At 42.3% G+C, this 23,208-nt stretch overlaps 1 protein-coding gene across 6 annotated transcripts in view; it reads right to left on the minus strand.

Moving 5' to 3' along the window:
• Positions 1–2,975: 2,975 nt before the first annotated feature.
• Ets1 (ETS proto-oncogene 1, transcription factor) overlaps positions 2,976–23,208 on the minus strand; it is a 131,875-nt gene continuing 111,642 nt past the window's right edge. For all 6 annotated transcript variants that reach the window (XM_048796115.1, XM_048796112.1, XM_048796114.1 and 3 more), the window contains 2 exons: positions 8,296–8,414; positions 2,976–6,735 (listed from right to left, as the gene is read on the minus strand). In XM_048796115.1, coding sequence (XP_048652072.1) covers positions 6,520–6,735; positions 8,296–8,414 — 335 coding nt within the window. In that variant the 3' untranslated portion in view covers positions 2,976–6,519. The remainder of the gene's footprint in view (positions 6,736–8,295; positions 8,415–23,208) is intronic.

Raw genomic sequence — 23,208 nt, forward strand, 5'->3', positions numbered from 1 at the left:
CTATGAGCTCCTCTGCTAAGCTCTCTTCTGCCAATGTTCTGCCTCATCGTGATCCCAGACCAATGGAATCAGCCAAACAGAGACTGGACCTCTGAAACTGTGAGCCAAAATAGACTCTTTCTCCTCTAGGTTTTTCTTGTTAGGTATTTTGGTCATAGTCAAGAAAAGTAGACTAACATATATACCCAAATGGCCAGGGCAAGGTTCTCAAACCGCCTACAAGGGGGTTCAGGTATGTCTGTATCTGCACCGGAGAAGAACTTCTGTACAATTGGAAGCACGTCACAAACCACTGCCAGAGCAGCCACTGGGGAAAAGAAGAGGTCAGAAGGACTTAGGAGCTGGGCACACACCTGTAATCCCAGCAGCTTGGGAGGCTGAGGTGGAAGGATCACAAGTTTAAAGCCAGCCTCAGCAAAAGCGAGACGCTATGCAACTCAGTGAGACTCTCTCTAAATAAAATACAAACTAGGGCTGGGAATGTGGCGAAAAAGCATCCTTGCTAAAAGACTTTGTCCTTGTCTCATGTTTGGTGTATGCAATGTATCTCTTGGTAATCAGGGCCGTGGGTCCCACACATGGGGAGCCACAGCCAGCATCATCAAAGGAGACCTTCCTGTGGTGGCAACATGGAGTGATAGAAAGAATGAGGGCTTAGGAGTCAGATGGTTCTCTGATGACCCTGATGACCTCATGTACTCTCTTCCACTGTAGCTTCTAGAATTAAATGTGTTTCATGCCAAGCAAACATGGACTGTGGATAGACATCTGCAACAAGGGACACAAACTCAAATTCCTTAGGGAGTAGGCAGGAATGTAAATGTGTGGAACTGGCCTACTAGTGATGACACGGGAGATTCTTGTTCATCTAGAGAGGGCTGCTTGCTCCATGCTCATGGATATTGCTATAAAGGAATGTCAGAATTCAAAAACTGTCCCATTACCCTGCTAGAGTACATGATTCACTTGGGCCGGGGAGTGGGCTCCCATACTCTTCAGGCCAAGCACAGCATCTGTCATGCCATCAGTCAGTGTGCCACTTCTAGTTTACATTACCTCCTTCATTTACCCAAAACACAAGTCACAATCTTCCTCCTTTTCAGAGTGAAATAATTACATTTCAATGATACTAAAAATTTCTTGCTATGGTTCAGATATGGTTTGAGTGTGACCCTGTATTGGAACCTGAGTCCCTAATGTGGTGATGTTGATGTAGCAGAATCTTTTTTAAGAGGTCAGGCCTAGATGGAGGTAATATTAGACCATGGGGCATTGCCCTGGGAAGGTATTAACGCTGGTCTCAAGAAATGTGTTAGTTCTTTCATCTGTCCCTGAATCCCTCTGGCTTCCTCTCTCATCATGGGAGTTATCCTCTTGCACATCCTCCTGCCATGAGACCCTCAGATGGGATTGCCAATCTTGATTGTTGGCCTCCCAAACTATGAGCCAAATAAACCTCTTTACTTTATATATTATTCAGTCTTGTTTTTTTTTTATTATAGCAACAGAAATGGACTAATACAACTCCGTTGCTCAATTGTGATGGAGAAGAGCTTTGATTCGAGTTTTCTTCAAATCTGTGTCAGCAGAGTCAGACTTGGCCAATTTTCTTATTCTATGACCTCCAGAAAGCAAGTGAAATCTATAGATTTTGACCATCACCTCCTTTTGAATGACTCCCTAGGTCTCTTCCCCTCACCCTGTCCTGTCTTCCAAAATCCTACAATTGTTGTTGAAGATGCTGCTCTCATTTAGCTTCCTCCCTACTAACAGCTTCAATATGGGGGTCTTGGCAATATCACAAAGACAGGTCACCAAGCTGTTTCTTTGGAGTTCCCCATCAGAACTAGTTGGAGAAAGAGACCTAAGCTGATTGTGTTTAACTACATCTTAATCTTGTACCCTGGTCAGTATTAAATCAGTTTTTCTGAGGGCTAATGCCAACTTGGCATTGAAGGAAAGCTCTCTGACCAAAACCTTGACTGAGGCAGAAAGCAATGAACTACTTATTCAGGGGGAAAAGAGTTCTCATGTGGCCACAGGTTGCCTTAGGAGTTGTGGCTTTGTCCAGGTTTTCAGCTGAAAACGAAAACATATAAGGACTTCAAACTGTTTTCTCAAAATCTCCCAGTGAGTGGTGGTGGCCTCACTGGGATTTAGGTCGCAGAGCCCTCCTTACAGCCAGTTGGGCTCGCTGACCACTAGACCACACAGTCTGTGTTTAACGTGTACTCAGCAAACCTCAAGCTCCAGGACTGAAAAGAGAGACTTTCCAAAAACAGAGCTCTCTTTGTGAACAATTCAGCAAAAATTCTCTTTCCAGCTGTGAGTTGGGATTCATGTTGCAAATGTTGGTGTTAATTAAAAACATCCACCTTCTACAGTTTCAACAACAAGGCTAAGGCACCATGCAGATTGCATTCCTAAGCACCCCTCTCTGTCGCACTTATAAATACGCGTTTATTTATGACTTGGATTGCTCGGGGTTCTGACAGATCTTATCAGTCCTAATGAAATAGGACCAAAGGAATAGGTGAAAGGAGCCCAAATTGCTTCAGAGCAAAGCTACCACCAGAAGAAGAAACAAAAATAACGCTCCTTGTTTAGAGCATCTAAAGTGTTCGTCTTCCTATATTCACATCAGGAACTGCACCTAGCTGAAATCAAATGTCTACCTGTTGAGTCACTGAAATTTTTCTTCATGTGGCTTAGTCTTTCAGACATGAATAATGTATGACAAGGCCAGGGACATTCCATAAAGGGTGACACAATATATTCAATAATCAGGAAGCTGGATGACCTCCCTGTATTCCTGTGACAGTTCACCCTTTATTAAGAAATCTTTATTAACATGGTCCTGAACTAGTGGGATCGAAAAACTGGATGGCACTTCTTCTTGTGTGTCTCTAGCTGGTTAATCTGTCCTGTTTTACCACATGATCCAGACAGGAAAGAATCAAGCCAAAACCACATCATTATGAATGAATTTCTTTGTTTTTAATTTCACACAGTTTAAAATACAATATGAAATCAGGCTACAGTATATAAAAAACTCTCCAGCAAAATGATGTGCCAGCATCAGCTACTAAAATAAACAAACAAAAAAACTCCCCGGTAAGAATTTTTTTTTTTTTTTTTGCATTTAAAAAAAAAAAAACACATAGACACTTACATCGCTACATCTCTAAGCTACCTCAGTTCTGATTTTTAAAAAGCACCTGCTTTTCCTTCTTTTTTTTTTATCTTGCTTTTAAATTTTTGACATTTAAAAAATATAAATTATATGAAAATACAAGTTGGAAAATAGTCAAACACAATATAACATCTTTTTCACCCCAATACTTCTCAGCTTTAAAAAAAAAAAAGTTTTCTTTAAAAAAAGTTCAATAACTGAGGCAGTATTCCTGATAGAGATAATTTTATTTTAATATATATATTCCATATATGTATATGTATACATATATTTATGGTTCCTTGAAACTTCTTTGGAATGTAGATAAGAGTTCAACAAATTTATATAGACCCCAACAGAGAAAGCAACATGCACAGCATGACTAGAAAAGAGGTGTATTTTTCACCATGAAAGTTAGGCAGGTTAATGCTTTAAAACCCAGAGTGTTCATCTCCAAAGTGAGGAAGAGTGCCTCTGATCTTTGAATGCTACCATCAATCCTCTTGGGCACAAAATCAGGGCTCCGTGTAGGGACATCCCGCAGGTGACTCTGAGCCCAAAACCAAAACCCACATTGGTTAAGGCATTTCCAAGAAAATAAGGGTTTCACCCAGTGAGACCAGATTTGCCCTTCCTTCCTCTGAAGTTAACGTGTTTTTAAAAAGCATAAATGCAACAATGCTGCTACATTTCCAGTGTATAAACCACCCACCACTCTTCCTGGGATGGTCTCTGGCCTTTGGACAAGAGGGGAGAAAGCATATGGCCAGATGGACAAAGCTGTCTGAACTAATACACTATCTACAAATCCAGAAAACAGTGGCCCTAGAGAAAGGGCATCTTAGTAAAGAAGCCGGCTGGGGAGCGCTAGGAGGCACTTACATCTTATCTGCTATCGGGATTGCAGGTGTTACACAGACTCAGCAGGGGAGTTTTCAGCATCAATTTCATAGAAAAGGCTGATGACTTGAGAAAGTGATTTTATGCCTGGTTGCAAATATCAAGCAATGACCAATACCTGGCCTTGGTTCTACTCTCACCCATTATCAACATGTGGAAAGACTTAACTACAAAACCTAGGTATTAGTTCGGCCGCAGTTTTGCATGTCTGCAGACACACACGAGCACGCGCACACACACAAACACATACACACACTTTGCCAGTGCCCAACAAAGATCACATAGTCTAAAAGAAAACAATGTAGTCCAAATGGTTCCACCTAACACTCCCTGAGCAGCTCCAAACATATTTTGAGAGCTTCATTAAGGCACCTGCATCCGTAAGATCAAAATACATAGCTGGGACAATTCTGCCTTTACTTTGAGTGTGGATGGTCCAATTGATCAGTATGAGGATACTCATGGATCACAGAGCTTCTTTCCTGAAAATTTAGGGTCTATAAGGGGATCTGGGAGTCAGCAATCAACTTTCATGAAGATATGCTAGAAGGTAGTTAGTGCTTCCAGTTTCTTAGCTAAGTCCGGAAAGGGACCAGCCCTGAGAAGCTCATCTTAATTGTTTCTCCCTCTTATTATTCATGGAAGTCGCTGTCATCCTTTTAACTGGGGTGTAAAAAGTGGGAGGAATTCTAATTGCATTAGGCACATTTCCTCCCCAGTTAAAGGTTGGTTTTTGCCCCCAAACCTCATTTTCAGAGCCCCTCCTCACAACCAGCAGAAAGATGACTGCCACAGTTGACTGTGTTTAAGCTTCGGGAGAACTAAAAATAAATTCAAATCTCATGGACCACCTTATTTTCTTCACTCAAGCTCCTTGTTCCCTCTGCCTTCAAGTCATCCCTCTCTTCTGCAGTGAACCTCCACCTACCCTCTGCCAAGACAAGAGATTCAAGCACGAGGCCCTAACACCATCCAGGTCCTTCCTGTCCTCTGTGTGCTCGGTCTCACCTGACATCCTACCTGATTAGCTTCGGTTCTTCAAAGGAAAGCCTGTACATCTCTTCCGAGACAGCCAAGTCACATTTTACTGAAATGCTCTCTTAATTTCCATGGCCTCTAAAACTCAGCAAGACTACACTCTTTGTGTCTGAAGTTACTCTTTCACTCACTTATCAGAAAGCTGTACATTCTGCCTACTGAATAACAGAGTGGGATAGGGGGACAATAAATGTGGGGATTCTGGGAAAAGAAAACATAAAGGATAAATTATAAAGTGTTGATTTGGAATGACATGCATTTTTAGGGACTTACTTTTTAAGACTAGAAGGGTAATGCCCATGCATACAGCTTCTACTCTAAGTCATTTATGTTACAGATAGAGACTGACTCAAGAACCCAGTTCATCTTCCCTCTTTGATTTCCTTTCCCCAACTTCAATAGCGTGCCAACATTGATTATAGTCTAAAACCAGGACTGCAAAATACATTCAGTTCAAAGACTTAATGCTTATTAGCTGAACATTAAGTCCAAACCCGAGACTTCAATAGTGACAAACTAAGTAAAGGGGTGTGATAATTATTTTAAAATTATCCATGAAGTTCACATGTGCAGTTCTCCTGTACCCAAATCAGCATTAATATTTCCTTCATATATAAGTCACATGAATTTGGGATCCCTGATCTCAGTGACAGAGCTTCACTTTTCCAATGGGGTCTATATAAACAGTTTTCTTTCATTATGACAAAATCCTCAGCAAATAAGAACAAACTTGTGTGATACTGCAATACTGAGACCACCTTAGAGCTTAAGACGATTTTTTAGGAAAAAAAAAAATACTGGCACAAAATTTAATAAAATCAATTTTAACGCAAAAACAGTTTTGGCCCCCTCCCCCACTGAAGTCCATCTCTGTTTCAAAAAGTAGAGTAAAAGGTAAAATTCTTGGTTTTTTAGTGCATACCCCAAAGAAAATGTTTTTATCCCCCCTCCTTTTTTCCCCCTCCCAGATTTAAAAACAAAAGCAACCCAACTGCCTTTCATTAGTCTCATGACTCTGGATATGACAATTTCTCTTTCTATTGGGTCTGTTAAAATTCAAGATGCATTTTTTTCCATAGGTGAAGTTAAAAAAAAAAAAAAAAGTTACTGGACATGTTAGTCTCTTCATCCTTTAACTCAGATCCTTCAAGCTTCTAAAAAGACCCTTCTTTCTGTCCTGAATATTTACTCAAGAATGTCTTGCCCCACCCACCCCACAAGTCCTGGCTTTCCCTTTGTGACCACGTACAATGGATTACAGCTGCAGCTCTCTTAATTCCCACCCCTGAATGTAAAAAAATGAGTTCTGGAAAATAAAAAATAGAATAACAATTAAAAAATAGGAGTCCAACCAAAGTGGTTGTTCTTTGTAAGGTGTCAGCAGGGTCCCCCAGTCCCTTCCTGGTCCATCACTCGTCGGCATCCGGCTTGACATCCAGCATGGCGTGGAGTTCCTCAGGGGTGTATCCCAGCAGGCTCTGCAGATCACACACAAAGCGGTATACGTAGCGTTTACCCGCCGTCTTGTGGATGATGTTTTTGTCATAATAGTAGCGAAGGCCACGGCTCAGTTTCTCGTAGTTCATCTTGGGTTTGTTTTTTCTCTTTCCCCATCTCCTGGCCACCTGAAATTTTAAAAAAATAAAAATTGAAAAAAAAAATTTTAAGAGGAGGAGTGGGTATAAAGCTATTGGATAACTTCAAAATATGTTTATTATATCTTTGCCCATTCATGATGGCCTGTGATGTTCAAATAAGATGAGATTCATGGACATATAGAAGATATTTTTCTGAACTATCTCCTCTGAATTTCATTTTTCTTTTTTTAAAATAAATTCTTACTTTAATTGACACATGATAACATTTATGGGGTGCAATGTAACTTTGGATACATGTACATAACGTGTAATGATCAAGGTAACTGGCATGTCTACCACCTGAGACAGGTATGGGTACTTTCTATGGGGCCATTCAAATTCTCTCTACTACCTATTTCAATTAATTGTTGTCAACCTCACTCATCCTTCTGTGTGTTCATTAACCATCCTCTCTCCACCTCATCCCCTGACCCCATCCTAGGCTTCGGCAACCATCTTCACTGCCCACTTCATTTTATTTTCTTTCTTCTTTTTTTTTTTTTTTAATGGTACTGGGAGTTGAATCCAGAGCCTCATGCATGCTAGACAAGTGCTCTACCACTACCTCCTCAGCCCTAATGTCTACTTCTATGAGATCAACTTTGTAGTCTCCCACATGTGAGAACATGCAGCATTTGTCTTTCCTTGCCTGACTGATTTCATTAATATTATGACTGCTAGTTCCATTCACATTGCTGCAAATTACACAATTCTGAACTTTAGTTCTCCAGGGTTAGGTAGGGACAGTAGGAAAGTTAACTATTTAAGTTGCTGAAAAGCAGTGACCTTGAACTCCTAGGTAACTGGGTTACACTTTCTGATTTAGAGAAAAAAGAAGAACCACAATATAGACTCTTCTTTCCCCTTATTCTTAGAATTTTCTTGCTTAGAAAGCATAAAATATAATGGGGGTATATGAAGGGGAGGATCTGAGCTTCAATCCTACCTACCTTCAATAGCAGGAAGCATTTTTTCTGTACTAGAGCACAAATATTTTCTCATGTCTGCCCAGAACAGAGATCTTGTCTCTGTTGTTCATTGTTTTTTATCATGGAAATTGGGCATGACACAGATCAACCCCTCAATAAGCATTTATGTAATGAAAGAATGAATGAATGAACAGCTGCACCAGTCTCCCAAGGCCTCTTGAACTGTCTGGCCCCTACCATCCACAAAGCCACTGTGCTAGGAAGAGGACAAGGTCAGGGAAGGCAATTTTGTTGACAAAGGGCCTACTATGTGCCAGGCACTTCAAGTGTACATCAGTTAATCCTGGAAAACAAATGGGCACTGTGGATGTTTTCTGCTTTTCCAAAAATGAGACAAATCCTTCTGTATTACAGAACTCTAGAAGTTATCTTTCTGCTTTCCCAACAATGAAACTAAGGCTTGGGCAGGCTGCATCACTTGCTCAAAGTCATACAAGCAGCAAGGAGCAGAGCTGCAATTGCAATCCTAGGAAATGTCACCTAAATCTCACAGCCCCTTCTCAGGGTTCCCTCTCCCATTTCTCCTCAGTCCAGGCCTTGCAGGTCACTTCTTTCTTACCTCATCTGGGTCAGAAAGCTTGAATTCCCAGCCATCTCCTGTCCAGCTGATAAAAGACTGACAGGATTTATCAGTGAGTAATTCCAGAAGAAACTGCCACAGCTGGATCGGTCCACTGCCTAGAAACACAAGGCACAGTGAATCATTACACCACATACTCAGTGCTCTGGGCAAGCAGTCCCATTACACGGAATTCCCTCATCTCCCCTCTCCCAGTCCATTCAGCCAGGAGAAAGGAAGGCAACCTACAGGGCAAATGTTGGAGAAAGTACTCAGAGCCCAGACAGAAGGAAAAGGTAAAGATCTTCAAAGAAAGGAAGAAAGAGAAAATATATCAATTGCCTTATTTTGACTGATTTAAGATCGATCCATTTTTATTGCTAAGCAAACTCTAGAAAGAAATGTGGCTCCTATCTTTTGAGATATCTAAGGAAACACAATCCCTTGTGCCATCAAAATCTAAGTATTATGTTTGCCCTAAGAAGTAAGAAAGGTATTCAGGTAGGCATGTCTTTGCCAACCCCAGCAGAAGTCACAGCTCATGAGCACGCCTCTGCCACAGTGATCCTCTGACCCCTGATTTGTAAACAAAGAGGATCACTTTCTTCCTCTTGTAAGGAAACAGATGTTGGGTGTCCTTCAATTATAATATTCCTCTCTACCATTACTCCACCCTCCCAGGCCACTTAAGAAATACAACTGCAAGCACCCAGAACGGAATGCATCATCGCTATCTGAGGAATTAACGTGCCACCCAAGGAATCCCCAGGGGTTGGGTGAGGACTGTCTCAGACTGTCTTCATAGGTTCATGCATCTGAACACTCTCCCCATCTTTCTCTCCCTCTCTCATCTCAGCCATCCACACTGCCAAGAGTTTATTCTGGAAGGCCTGGTATACTCTTACAATAAATTTCCTATGCTAAAGATTTATGTCACTTAGTCTTCGTTTTAGGATACCTTTTATTCTGAAATGACTATGCTGCCAGTAGTTCTCATCTAATTTATGGGTGTTGCTGGACAGACAACACAGGGTCCAGTCGCCTATGTTGCTTGTTGCATGTCTACACTGCCTATGACATCATCTCAGAGCCAATCTGAGCAGGAGGGGACTGGGAATAGCCCATTGTGTAAATGAGGTCTGGGATTCCCCATTTCATGAGGAAACTTGATTTTCTAAGGCTCTAACCCTTCAAATATGTCTGATGCAACAGGAAATAATTTTTAGGATTCCTCTTCATCTTAAAAAATTCCCTTTACGTTTATAAGAGCAGTTCCTTATTCTATCTTTTACTCCTTCAAGGCACCTTACCACACATAATTTTACTTGTTCCTAAAATCCATTTTCCACCTCCCTGCTGTGAACTGGGAACAAACGCTCTTATATTTTCTTCTCTATTGGCACAGCAAAGGGTGCTCAGAAGAGCAATGTGACTTTGCTCCAAGGTCAGACTCAAAGCACCAAGGCAACCTCCACTGACCCCATAGGAGGAAACAGCTACTGATGTGCATTGTCATCCTAGAGCCAAAGGAAACCTTCATTCAGTAACTACTTCCTAATGGTGGTTTCCAGGTCCCCTTCCTCAGCACACCCAAAGCTAAACATGGAATGTGAAATAGCTCTACTTCATCTTTCTGAGAATACACCTCTAGTTCTTTAAAACCATCTTGCAGAAATTACCTTACACATATTTGAGAATAAAAGGATTTGGTGAATACCTCGAAAATAAATGACCACCCAAAGAAACAGCACAGAGAGCTAGATTGGTGAAGCATTTGCTTCCTGTGTCCACCTATTGTTAAAAAACTATTTTGTACACACCTCAGATTTCTTGGAGACTTCTTGCAAGTTGAGTAATGTTGGCAGCTACTGCTGCTCCCTGCCTGAGCTCACAAAACTAAACACGACACTATACGGGGAATCCACTGAGAAGCCATTCTAATGGGCCCAGGGGATAAGAAAGCAAATTGCTCTTAAGAAATGCAACTGCAAGAAGCCCTGAACAGTACAAGTTTTCTGATGAAGTTCATAGTGACTATGGACATTCAATAAGAACCCTGGAAAGAAACAGAAACAGAAAAATCAGCCATCCCAAAGTTCTGAAATGTGAATACTCCTATGTAAATGGTACAGACCTTAGATATTTGGGGGTGGGGGTTTTCTCTAAAACTCCTGGCAAAGAAAAGAACTAAAGGGTCCATGATTCATTGTGCACCCTCTATACATATAACTGAGCAATACTTTACAGGTATCTCATGATCCCTCACAATAACACTAGGAGGCTGGGTGCTATGGTTATTCTATTTGTTTCTAACCACTTAACAGCAAAGAAAACTGGGGCACCGCGGGGCTCTCTAACTTGTACAAAGACATTCAGATCACAAGTGGAGTAGCTAAGACTGGCACCCAGGTGGTCTGGACTCTAGATTCTTCATTCTAATACTATGGTGCCCCTAGACAAGATCAAGCCAGAAGCTTGGTGTCTCAACCTCCCATCTGGTTGCAGTTGAAAAAAGTAAAAAAAGCTCTAGCTTAAAAAAAGAAAAAAAAAAATCTCTTCCCCACCTCTCACAATAGTTGCGGGACACTAGATGGCCAGCCGTACTGCTGCCTCCTAGCCTTGGTATTTACCCTCACTGGAGATGTTTCCAGCCCAATTCATCAGGTCACCTTGTGACGGCAAGGTTATGTTATGTCACTATTTCTCCCTCCTACTAAGTTACCTCAGAACTTCTCTCACTGTCTTAATATCTCTTAGAGGAAAGAGCTCATATACCAGGCTGAGGAAAGGGATGAGAAGATGGAGAAACCTGGTGGTCCTGGCTAGAGGCAGGGAGCAGCAAGCACACCTGCAGGTCCCAGAGAGGACAGCCCAAGAGTAAAGCATAGTCTCCTGTCCTTGAAACTCACACCCACAAGACCAAGAAGGAGACATCAGTTTACATCAGCTCAGCTCAGACAGGAGAACCTCAGAATTCTCACTGCTGTTTTCCTCCAGTGCCGCTTCTAGAACTGAAATGTCAAGAATTCCTTTGCTCTAGCCCTTTCTCTGTATATCTGACCCCTAATGTCTGTGAATATGGCCAGTGGACAGGGTGAGTCCTTGTCTGAAGTTTTTTTTTTTTTTTTTCCCCTCACTGTGAATAATCTTATGTCCAAAAGGAATGAACAAATGTTAAATCTGGGAGCCCAAGTTCCAAGTCCTATCTCTCAAACTTTTTTTTTTTTTTTTTCTATTTACACCAAAGGGAATAAGGAGGGTAAATAGGAAAAGGAAAATACAGGAACTTGAATGGTAAGAAATGTCTCTGGTTAGCTTCACAGTAGGAAAGTCAACACAATGGCAATGTCAGCCCAAGTACCTGCCCCTGTAAGCCCCTGGGCTGATAAGCACCCCAGGCTGATAAGTACCCAGGTGCTCTCACTCTTCAGAAAGCCCAGGTTGTTGCACCAAAGGAGAGGAATCTGATCCCTCCCCAACCTTCCCCTCCCCTTTCCCTCCCTTGCTTTTGTCCTGACTCCTAAAAAGCCCTTTCCCTGGTGCAAAGCAACAGAAACAGGAAAGACCTGGAATTGTCCTCCCAGCTACAAACTCTGCACCTCTGCAAGAATTTTGGCTTCAGGCCTAGTCTGTGCCCTGGATGGTCCCACACAGGAGGCTATTTCTACAGCAAGGTGTCACCGTCATTTCAGATCTAGGAGGAAAAATTAGGGCCAGGTGGAGACAGTGTGAAGGCAGTTCTGGGGCTGCAGTGCACACTGGCTTTGAACATCTGCCAGCCACATCCAAGTCTATGCCGCAGACTCATGGAAACAATGAATGAGCCTTGCACTCTTAGTGACAATTCTCCCAGTGGATGTTTCTATACTGCCAAGCGTGGATCTACTCAAATCCACAGGGCCAAAGGGCTCCATCCCTGCCCTTGCTCCAACATACTCTAAAATTATAAATCCTCTTCCTCCATTTGCCCTGCACCTCCCCCTCACCCCTCGACCCGGCCCCATCCACCTACCCAAATGGACAGTGGTCCTAGTGACCTTCATCCCCGGGAGCAGAGACTAGCACTAAGAATAGCTCCAGTCATGGGAAAGGGGAACTCACATGTTAAATGTGACTCACAATGGTGTCCCTGTCTGGGGCCCCAATGCAGTCAACAGTACCCTTCACCATGTTGCCCTGCAGTGTCACACATCAGGAATCCAGTGGCATCACTGGGAAACTATGCTTCTCAAGTGGAGCTCTGAGCCACAACAACAGAGGGGTCCCTGTTAGGAGGAGGTCTCTTTCCAAAGCAGTGCGGGAGGGAGGGCACCACACACCCTCAGGCCCCCTTCTCCCTTGTCCCTGGGCCTCCCCACACACCACCCCCTGGGGGTGGCCATCCCTGCCTTCCTGTTGCAGAGAGGCTGCAGCCGGAAAATTTCCTCTGACTGCTCCTTCCTTCTCAGCTTCTGGGTAAGAGGGAAATTCTTCCTACTACACTGACAGTCCCCACTAGAAGAATATTATACAGAAATGTCAGGTGGGTACCTAAAGGGATCTCAGACCAGCAGAGCAAATCAAACTGAAGATGCATCCCCTCATATCCCAACCACCACAGAGAGAACCCTCAAGGCACCATGAATGTAAGACAACCATCTCTTTTTTTTTTGGGAGGGGGGGGGATAAAGCTCTAAGTAACTTCCTGCTCTTTTTGGACATATTTTAAGTCCCTCTTCCTTGTCTAGGAATTTCAAAGCCTATCATCTCTCTCAGTGAAGGTTGGTTATTAAAAAAGTCTCCTTCTTTTTTGGTCCCTTAGTCTGAAGCTAAGAACTGAGCAACTTAAACATATTCTCTTGGGCTAGAATGACATTTTAACAAGATATTCTTGAAAGTAAGCCTTCCCATTTGCCAATTTGTTTCTTTCTTCTTGTTTTCCAGGTTTGGGGGTTGCCTGCCCATGGCAATGACCTCCTCACAGCTGGTGAGTGAATAGTGATTTGGGGTTGGACTTCAGGTTTTCCTTCTACTCCTTCCTCGTTTCCATTTCAACCACAAGTTCGCATTCTGTCATCTGTTCCTGGTGTGAGGCTAACATAAGGCAGTTGACTTCCATCCAGGCCAGGGGTCAATGCTGAGGAGCTACTCCCCTGAGCAGACTCCTCGTATTTTCACTGTGGTCTGCTAACACCAAGACCCACCCTGATAGTTTGTTCAATGGCCATCTCTCTCATCACTAGAACTCATGTTCCAAGGGCAAAGCCTAGAACAGTGGCTCACCAACAAATCACTCATTAACAAACACCAACCAACAAAAATTTGTTGTTGAATGACTCCAGTTTCAGCTCCTTCTATCTTATTGCTCCTTATATTCTCAGAGCCAGGTCAATACCTCATCTTCAGGAGGTACTCCATAAATGCTCATTGAATGATTTTAGTAAGACTCCTCCTCTGATAACAAGACGTGAGGATTTGCAAAGCCACCCAAACTCCTTCTCATTATATTTGGAGCCAAACAATATGGGTGACTCCCGGGCTATGTTGCATCAATAGGGCCCCAAAATAAAAACCACCACACCTCTTGTGCTTTGGGGGTTAATTGTTACTTTGAGAAGCTAAAATCCTTTAGCTCTACTCTGAAATTCAAATCAAATACCTCAGTGTGGGCAGGACACCACACTTATTTTAACCTATGAAACTCTCATGGTTGGTCACCCTTGCAACAGGGCTGACTCTGCCCTGGTAGCACACATCTGGCAGGTGGCCCTAAAACAGAGAACGGGCCTGTTGGGCCCCTCCCTTACAGCCAGGTGTCTCTACCCACAGCCAAACAATGACAGCAAAAACAGAACACTCGAATTCAGAAATGACCCATCTGTTCACAAACGTATCTTCTACTTATACTTCCCCAGGAGAACCCACCTCTGGGGGTGGAGAGGTAGACCCCAGCATCTAAGTATCAACACCTTGCTGACAACCCCCTCCTAAGTCACCAAAGATTGCAAAATATCTCTAGCACCATTAAGTCCCTGTGAAATGAAGTTTAATGGCAAACTGAAAACAGCCTGACAGTTTCTTGCTCTTTTGACCAAATCCAACCTGGAGTTGTACAAACTCTTCTGCCTAAGGGTGATACAGCTGGATTGTTTGGTGATCAAGGCCCTGGGAAGATCTTTTAAAGAAAAGAGCAGAGACGATTTGGATTTGGCTCTGTTACACCCACAGGTGCCATCTCCCATTTCTTTTGAGTTCTATCTTTCCTTTGCCACCATCCTCACCCAATCTCATCTCTTCTCTAACATAATCCGGTTATGGTACATTCTACCACCAGAAAACAATGGCTTAGTTTAGTGAATCATTGCACAGTCATTATATTCTATAAATATGTCCCTATATCAATGGCTGGGAATTCAAGGGCAATAATATGATAATACAAATTCTAATAATCTGACTCATAACAACAAAGAACATCTTAAACACGTGCTTAATAAACACACCTGATGAAAACGATGATGAACAGTAACTCCATGAACTTGTACTTACTTAGTGCTCAGATAACCAGTATCTACCAATGGAAATAAATTAGAAAACAGCTCTCAAGTCAATTAAAACCACCTTTGGACTGTCAAGTTCACATCTTTGACATGTTAGATCCTCAAAAAAGGAGGGAGGATTTCAAAAAATTTTAAAATAAAACATGTCATGTCAGGCAGCAGAGTACTGAGAAATGTCAGCATCCTATAAAACTAAAAATATAAACATGCCCCTGGGAAAGTCCCACATGGGGAGTCAAGGGTACAGGGCTTTGATGTCAATTCATCCCTGATTCACTGTGCAATCTTGTGCAATTCATTTCACCTCTCTGAGCTTTATTTTCTTATGCCTAAAATGGAAATAGTAATCACTACTCCTCTTCACTTTACAGAGACATAAATTAAGTTCTTATTATGCAAATAGATATGAATATTTTATTTATTTATTTAAGAAAGAGAGACCTAAAGGAGCAACCTCAGTGCAGAACAGTTTGGAAGCAACCGAAAATACAATAATTAAACAGAAGAATAAAACAGCAGGAAAAAGTGTTTTTAAAAACAAACTTTGCTGGGTATGATGGCACATGCCTATGATCACAGCAGCTTGGGAGGCTGAGACAGGAGGATCACGAGTTCAAAGCCAGCCTCAGCAATGACAGGTGCTAAGCAACTCAGTGAGACCCTTTCTTTCTTTACAAAGAAAACTAGTTCTTTCTCAGTAGGATTCTCAAAAAATACAAAATAGGGCTGGGGATGTGACTCAGTGATCGAGTGCCCCTGAGTTCAATCTCTGGTACCAAGAAAACAAAACTAACAAATAAACAAAAAAACAGAATCTTAAAAATAAAACTAAAAGGGGACAGAATTTTTTCAATTGTAAAAGCATTAAGTACAATTTAAGTAGGCCTCCAAGAAATAAATTGGCCTTTCATGTGGCAAATTTGAGCAAGTACAAAGCTGAAGGTTAAAAAAAAAAAAAAAAAAAAGTTAAAAGTAGATAAGTGTAAAACTTCTTAATATTTTAAATGAAAATAACCATTCAAGATTTTTAATGGTAGGGATCTTTGCTCTAATTAAAAGTAGGTCCGCACCAAGGGATACCAGATGCAAACTGCTTTGCAAGTGAAAGTATCACAGACATTTCTGGTTTGGGGAAATCTTGGCCACAGATGGACTTAGATCCTCTTTCCCCCACCAATGTGCTTTTCTCCCTAATCATTCATGTTCTCACCAAGCCTGCTCCACCCTATCATCATGCGGCGCTGACCTAGAGTGAGTTGGGCAGCAGTCCCATAAATGTGGGGCCTCAAGAGACAGATCCTGCCAGCATTAACTGAGGTAAAGGAGACTGTCTTGTCCTGCCACCAATGCCCAGGACAGGCTCAACAGCAAGCCCAGCAGGTTGGCAAAAGACCAGCAGGATTGCCCCACCCAAGTTGCGCAGACCTAAGTGAGGCTCATTTGGCCAGTATGGCTGGAGTCTGAGAACCAGGCAGTTACACATTTTTAGTACATGGAGGAAAGAGACCTTTGTTTTGCTCCTTCTGCACACCTGCACTTGTTCAAGGACACATATGTGGGGGTGGGGGCAGGAGAAAGGAGACTGGTCTCCTTTCTTAAAGGGGCAGCCTCTATTCAAATGCAGCCACCTCTTTCCTCTAAACCCACCACAAATGCTGTCTAGCTAGGTTCAGCCTAACACTCAGACAGACATAAACTTGGACAGCAGACCAGTGAGCTCAAGTCAGGAAGTGGGTTTCTTCATAGGTTTTTCCTCCTGGTATCTTTCTTCTAGGGAACTGATTCTTTTAAAGAAGTCACCAGAGATAGCTTAGGCTTGGATTTGGGGTTAGGGAATGAGAATTTTCTTTAAAATCGAAGAAATGTTTTTTTTCTAAACCATGTAAATATCTTTAAGAAATGCTTTCCTAATTATATACACAATAAGAAAAAAGATGGGTTCATTGATTAGGGTTAGAGAACAGGATTTCAGAAGTCTGAAAACTAGTTCTTTCTCAGTAGGAGTCTCAAATCCATCTCTGGAATTGATTTTATCCTGGGAGAAATTTTTCCCTGTATATCAAAAATGAGAGAAAGCACCAGTCAAGCACGTTTTAGAAGTCTTGAGGAGGTGAACTGGATCCTCAGCAATCACTAATGCACTGAAATTTTCAAGCATTTACCCATCAAATGATTTCTGAACACCCCTCAAGTGCAAAGCATTGTGGCCAGCTTGAGGCAAAACAAATCAGAATATTGACAGCACTACATGGAGCTACAGAGCAAAAGCTTTTGGTTCCCCATAATGTGATGAGCAAAAAGTGTCCTACCTGAGCCTTTAAAGAATTAAGGCCAGAGAACCCAGCCTGCAGGGGACTTCACAGACAACTGTACCTTCTTTCTCTGAAGGTCAAACACCTCCACAGAACCCTGCCTGGGACCATCTCTCCAGCACCTCCCAACCTCCCTGCAGAGTTTAAACTTTCACATTCAATCACCCTGGGAGAACTTTCACTCTTGTTATCTCTCAGGCAGAGGTGAGTCACACAGAAAACAATGCAACTGGGTGAGTGATAGCCAATATTATGCACTGAGCTCAGAAGCACACCGTGGCCACTAAGAGTATTGAGACATACACGGTCCTGAGTCCCATCTTACAATGACCCAGATAGAAAAGCTTTTCTGGCCTCTATGACAAGCCACATTCATGGGTCAGGTCTGACATGCTATCACACTGTGTGCTATTTAAAGCTCCTGTTGCAGAATGGCTCTACCATGTCCACACCATTGCTACACTTCCTGACGGGGCTGCTGCAGCCTGGGATTGAACATGGTGGGGACATGCAGGTCCGCTCCTGTGAGACATGGAGCTCCTCCACCAGGCAGCTTTGACCAAGGATTCCCCTGCAGCCTGTTGAAACATTCTTGGACTTCAGCTACAGCTGTGGCTTTTCCTACCCAAATCTCCTTCCTTTGAGATCTGCAGCATGGTCTGAAGGCTCCCAGCAACTTCTCTTTCTCCACCCTCCTTCTTGTCTTTCATTAATGCTCCTCCAATAAATGTCTTACACATCAAGTCTTGGTATCTGCTTCCCAGCAGTCCCAAATTATAATACACTGTGAAAAATTTTGAAAGGCATCTTTCTTGTGTGCTATGTAGTTTAGGGCTTCCCCTCCAAAAAAAAATCAACCCCCACCATTTGTACAATGAGGAAAACAGAACCTTCTTCATGTGCTTTTTAGCAAGGTTTAAAGAATATTAATAGACTATATGAAAAAGACTAGCACATCTTAGGAGCTTAAATCACATTGATGGAGCTACAAAATTGAACTGCTGCACCCCATGACACTGCCAGCAATTACTGGAATTCTATGAGTAAGATACATTGTCCCCTGACCTCAAAGAACTTAGAACTAACCTGGAAAGATAAGAAGGTTAGAGAATAATATGGAATAGTAGTGACATCTGGCACTTAAGAGAGTACCTCCTATGTACCAGCCCTGTACTGGGGGCTTTCCAAAAACTCATTTGTTAATTCTCACAATAAGCCTATGAGACAGAACTATTACCATTTTGCAGATGAGAAAAATGAGGCATGGAAACACGAGCTTGCCCAAGGTTACAGAGCTGGTCCGTGGCAGACCCTGCTCATAATTTCTACAGGATATAGACACTGAAATGGAATTGTGGTGAAGCAGCACTGGATGGCCACCCTCTCGTGCATCTAACCTGGGCTTCAATCTGAAGGCATTCTCAAGTGATATGTGCTGACATTACAACCAACCTGCAGGCGTCACATGAAAGTCATTTAAGGAAGAACAGGGAGGGGCTGTGCTTTTCTGGAATGGAGCCTTCACCCAGAGCAGTTGACACTTATTCTCCATGGCAGGAAAGGCCATCCAGGGAAAAGAAAGAGATGCCAAGGGGCAAAGCAGGAATATCCGGGACATCTGGCAGGGCCTTTCCCAATAGAAGTGACGGGGGTTTCCAAGGCCTACTGCTTAAAGGCAACGAGGACTTTTGAGAATATTTTAGTAGCATGCTGGGTACATTTTGCTCAATGGAAACATTTTGCTTCAAAGGCAAAAAGGTGGAGCTTCAGATTGGAGACAGAGTGAAATTCCCAAACCACCACCACCCAATTCCATCATTTGTAGTGAGATTTTGTTAAACAAACAGAGACCCCAAAAACGTGAGACTCAGAGCCTCCTCTTAGGCAGGAGGACTGTTTTCAGAACAAATGGGTCAAGTGGTGAGTTTCCTGCTATCCAAAACCCAGGCAGGCACCCACAAGGCCTCAGAAAGAGATAAATAGCAGCAAGGGTCAGGACAGATTGAAAAGTGTAAAGGACTTTTTCTGCCCAAAAGGCAGCTTCCAAGGTACTATCAGAGCTAAATTAAGACACAGGTGGTTCAGCCAATCGTGGCCTTCAAAAGCCACCAATGGAAATAGGGAACCTCCACTTTCCACATCTTTTCAAAGACATTTAGAAAAAAGTTACTAGTGAGGCCAAGTCCTCTAACAATATGATCTTTTGCTACCAGTCGAAGATGATTAAGAAACACTGTCACAAAGCTAATTAGTTAAGAAGTAGAAGGAGTAAAGCTCCTTTGCAGAAAAATTGAGAAAGGGCTTTCTCTTCTATCTAGTTCAAATCTTTCTGGGAATTTTCCTCCCCAGTGCTCCACAGTATTTTCCTGTTAATCTCACAACCAAATAGCAGGTTAAGCCATTACTCTATTAAGACCTCCCCTCCCCAAGTCCATCTCACATGTTCCCTTAGGATCCACTACCAGGCACAGAGAATCAACACACCCCCCACATCACCATCACCAGCTTCCGAGCTGCTGGCCTGCAGGAAGGCTCTGTCTAAGCTGAGGGATCTGGCTGGCTTTCCTGCAACCTGCTACCCACAATGGCCTCTTGAGTAAGTGAAAAGATGCTCTGTTTCTGCCTTGCTCATTTCCAAGCTCTTTTTCTCTTATCCATCCAGGTGCTCAGCACTGAGACTGACGGATTCCCCAAGGCTGGGAGCTAGCCCTAGCCTCACCTGACCCAAAGAAGTCACCTAACTTCCTCCGGGCCTCTGAAATGGTGGCTACTACACAGACTGGGCACTAGAGTTCAATTCTCATATGAGCAAGTTGGCCCTTCTCTTGACTTAACTCATATCGTCTTATAAACAACTCCCTTTGTATGGAGAGATTTTGTATTCCAAAGGCTGGCTCCAATAATCCCTCCAAACTGAAAAGCTCTGCATTGGCCCTAATAACATAGCCACCCGCATATAGAACATTTAAAATCTACATAAATTTGCAATGCCCTACTAGCTTGCCTTGGGGACCCCTCTTACCTTTCCTTATCTAGGTTTACTACCAAAAGCTCTCTGAGTCATTTGTACTCGAGTACATTGAAATTATTTTGCAACTCAGCTTTCCTTCAGAAAACTGTGATTGTATGTAATGCTGCCAAATCTCAGGCTGCATTCTCAATTGAAGGGTTTGGAAGTACTTCTTTTTGCAGTAAACTTGTTTATTTTCAAAAGCATGTTTTAGCAGTAGATTTGGATTGCTAACATCTAAAACTCAACTACAAGTCAGAACTCCAAGGTTCTGATCTTTGCCTGGAGACTTTCTTATTGTGTGACTTTAGATTAGCTCCCGTGCCATCTAGAAACGGCAAGAAGAAAGTTTATTTCAGGGCAGTAGCAATTTGAGATCTTTAGGGGGAATGTATGAGGCTTCTTTTTCTTTTTCTACTAAGTGCAAAAGGATTTATTTACAAAGTCTTAAATTTTCAAAAACACAAAACTTTTCTAAAGTGCTAATTTTTATGTGATCTCTCTCTCTCTCTCTCTCTCTCTCTCTCTCTCTCTCTCACACACACACACACACACACACACACACAACTTGGAACTTGAATCCTAAATACTCCCAATTTAATCTTAAACTGAGAGACTATCTGTTTATAAAAATCCATACTACACTATGAAACACAATTCCATGACAGTGAATGGCTCTGGGCTTGGCCTTTTACAGGGCTCCAGGTAAAAAGAAAACCACTTCATTTATAACTGCAACTCAAAGGGTGGGGATACACCTAGACCTTAACAAAGGCCTTTCCACCAGACCCACATGTTAACAACAGCAGACATGGTAGGAATGGACCCTTATCTGTGGTTATGTCTGGCCATCTGGAGTGATGTTCAATAAAGGTGATTCACAGTACAGTAACTCTGGACCAAAGCCAAAGGCTCGCTCTACCCTCTCCCACACACCCTCATGTGTACAGTGTGTGTCAGTGACAAGATGGAGACGAGCTTCTCATCCCTCCATGGAAGCAACAGACAGATTCAAGGAGTATTCTCTGATCCTTTAATAAGGAGAACAGATTTTGTATTCAGATGAGACTCTGGACCTTAAGATTCAATTCTGGAGCTACCTTCTACCTTCTTATAGATTGAAATTTCACAGCCTAGAATAAATCTTTGTGCCTCAGTTTCACCATCTATAAATGGGGCTGGAAAGTGAGAGAAAAAAGGGAGAGTGCTTGATTCCTACTGAAATAAGAAAAAAAAAGAATCAGAGAGGCTTATGTTTTTCAAGGATCAGGAAAGCATTTTACTAAGGTCTATAAAACATATAGAAAACACTGGGCTGCTTCTCTCAAACCGTGTTGTAATTAGAAGGAGTTCAGAATGTATCTTTGAACAAGAAAAAATGGAGCTTTCTGATTGTATCAGTTTGATAACCGTAAGCAGTTCACAGTAAGGTAAGGAGGTACATTTTGGCGGAAGCCAACACTGCATTTGATGTATTCTTAACTCAGCTAACAGGCAGGCTTTCAAGCTATGTTATCTGCCCCCACATCTTGACCTAATTTAACAAGTTGCCATGGGAGCCCAGTGAAGGTTGATGCAATTTTCTTATCTTTGGAGAAAGAATGTAACAGTGCAAGAGAATGTGAAAATTCAGTTTGTAACTGATTTCCACACTTACAGTGCAGTAACTAAGACATCATATAAAGAAGTAAAATGTACTTTTTTGAAGGTGATATAGGCAAAAGCTTGGTTTATAGTCTAAGGGTAGGAACCTAGAGTTTTCCTAGGTCTGAGACTAAACATCTACCCTTTACTTCATCCTGAGTGGTCATGCATACTTTGGAACAATCAAAATTTAAAATAGAAAACAAGGACAGAACCTGAGATAGAAAATATGTGTAACTCTATGAGCAAGAAAAAAGTATTTCCACCACTTGTACCATGATTTCCATTTTACAAAGGACTTTTTCAAATTTCATCTCATCTTAACATGTTTACATAAAGCCAGACACCCATTTGTAGGCATCTTCATGATTGTCTTTGGTGAGGAGAAGGACAGAATGATTATGTTCCATCCTCTTCCTCCATTCCCTAGGAGGCTGCATCTTAAATAAGAAGGGGCTTCAATGAGGGTACAAGAAAGATCTGGGAACCACCATGTACTTTGGCCTGTGGTACAGACAGAGGGTGTTAAGCAGACATGGAATACATAGTAAAAATACCAAAATTGGGGCTGCTCCCACACACCTAACACACCCCAACCTTCATTCAGACTACAACAATAAGAGAACCCAGTTTGAGTATAAGGACATTCACAATAACCTGAATTCTGGGACAACGAGCCCTTGAGGGATACTGGTTTATCTGCACTCAACATGTGCTCATTTGCTGAAATAATTTATTTGCTATGAATAGGGGATTTTCCTCCCATGTCTAGCACACTGTCTAGCACTCATTTGCTTAATTAATTGATTTGGTTCAACTACATTCTCACACATCTCCTACCAGCAAGATAAGGATGAACAATTCCACTACACTAAAAGAAAAACAGGGTACAAGGTGAATTTGCTTAAAATCACCCAGTGTGTTAGAGCCCGGAGGGAGCACAGAGGACTTCTGTTTTCTGGGCTATTGTTCTCATTGCCATTTGAGAGAGTCTGCAAAGTTAAACCCCCAACTATAAAGAAGAAACAACAGAAGGGTCAGATACTTAAACTACTTTAAAAAAAAAAATTCAAATGGCTGCTTCAGTCTTTAAGCCTTCTAAATGCTCATAAACTTACCTCTCTTCTACTCATTGACTGTTTTACCCCCTAATTGCTAGTGGGGAGGGAGGGAGGGGGGAGGAAGGGAAGGAGGAAGGAAGAAAGGAAGGAAGGAAGGAATGGATGGACGAATGGAAGGAGGAAGGGAGGGAAAGAGGGAGGGGGAAAGAGAGCAATGGTGTTGTCAATCATTTTAGAACTACCTTGGGCTTTTCCTTCTCTTTCCAGTTAAGCGGCACTTGTCCCTTCCCTCCTCCATCAGTGCACCACACCAGAGTCTAATTCTACCTACAGGCACTGGCACTCTGGTA

Source organism: Marmota marmota, unplaced genomic scaffold (genome assembly GCF_001458135.2).
Source record: "Marmota marmota marmota unplaced genomic scaffold, marMar, whole genome shotgun sequence".
Lineage (NCBI taxonomy): Eukaryota > Metazoa > Chordata > Mammalia > Rodentia > Sciuridae > Marmota > Marmota marmota.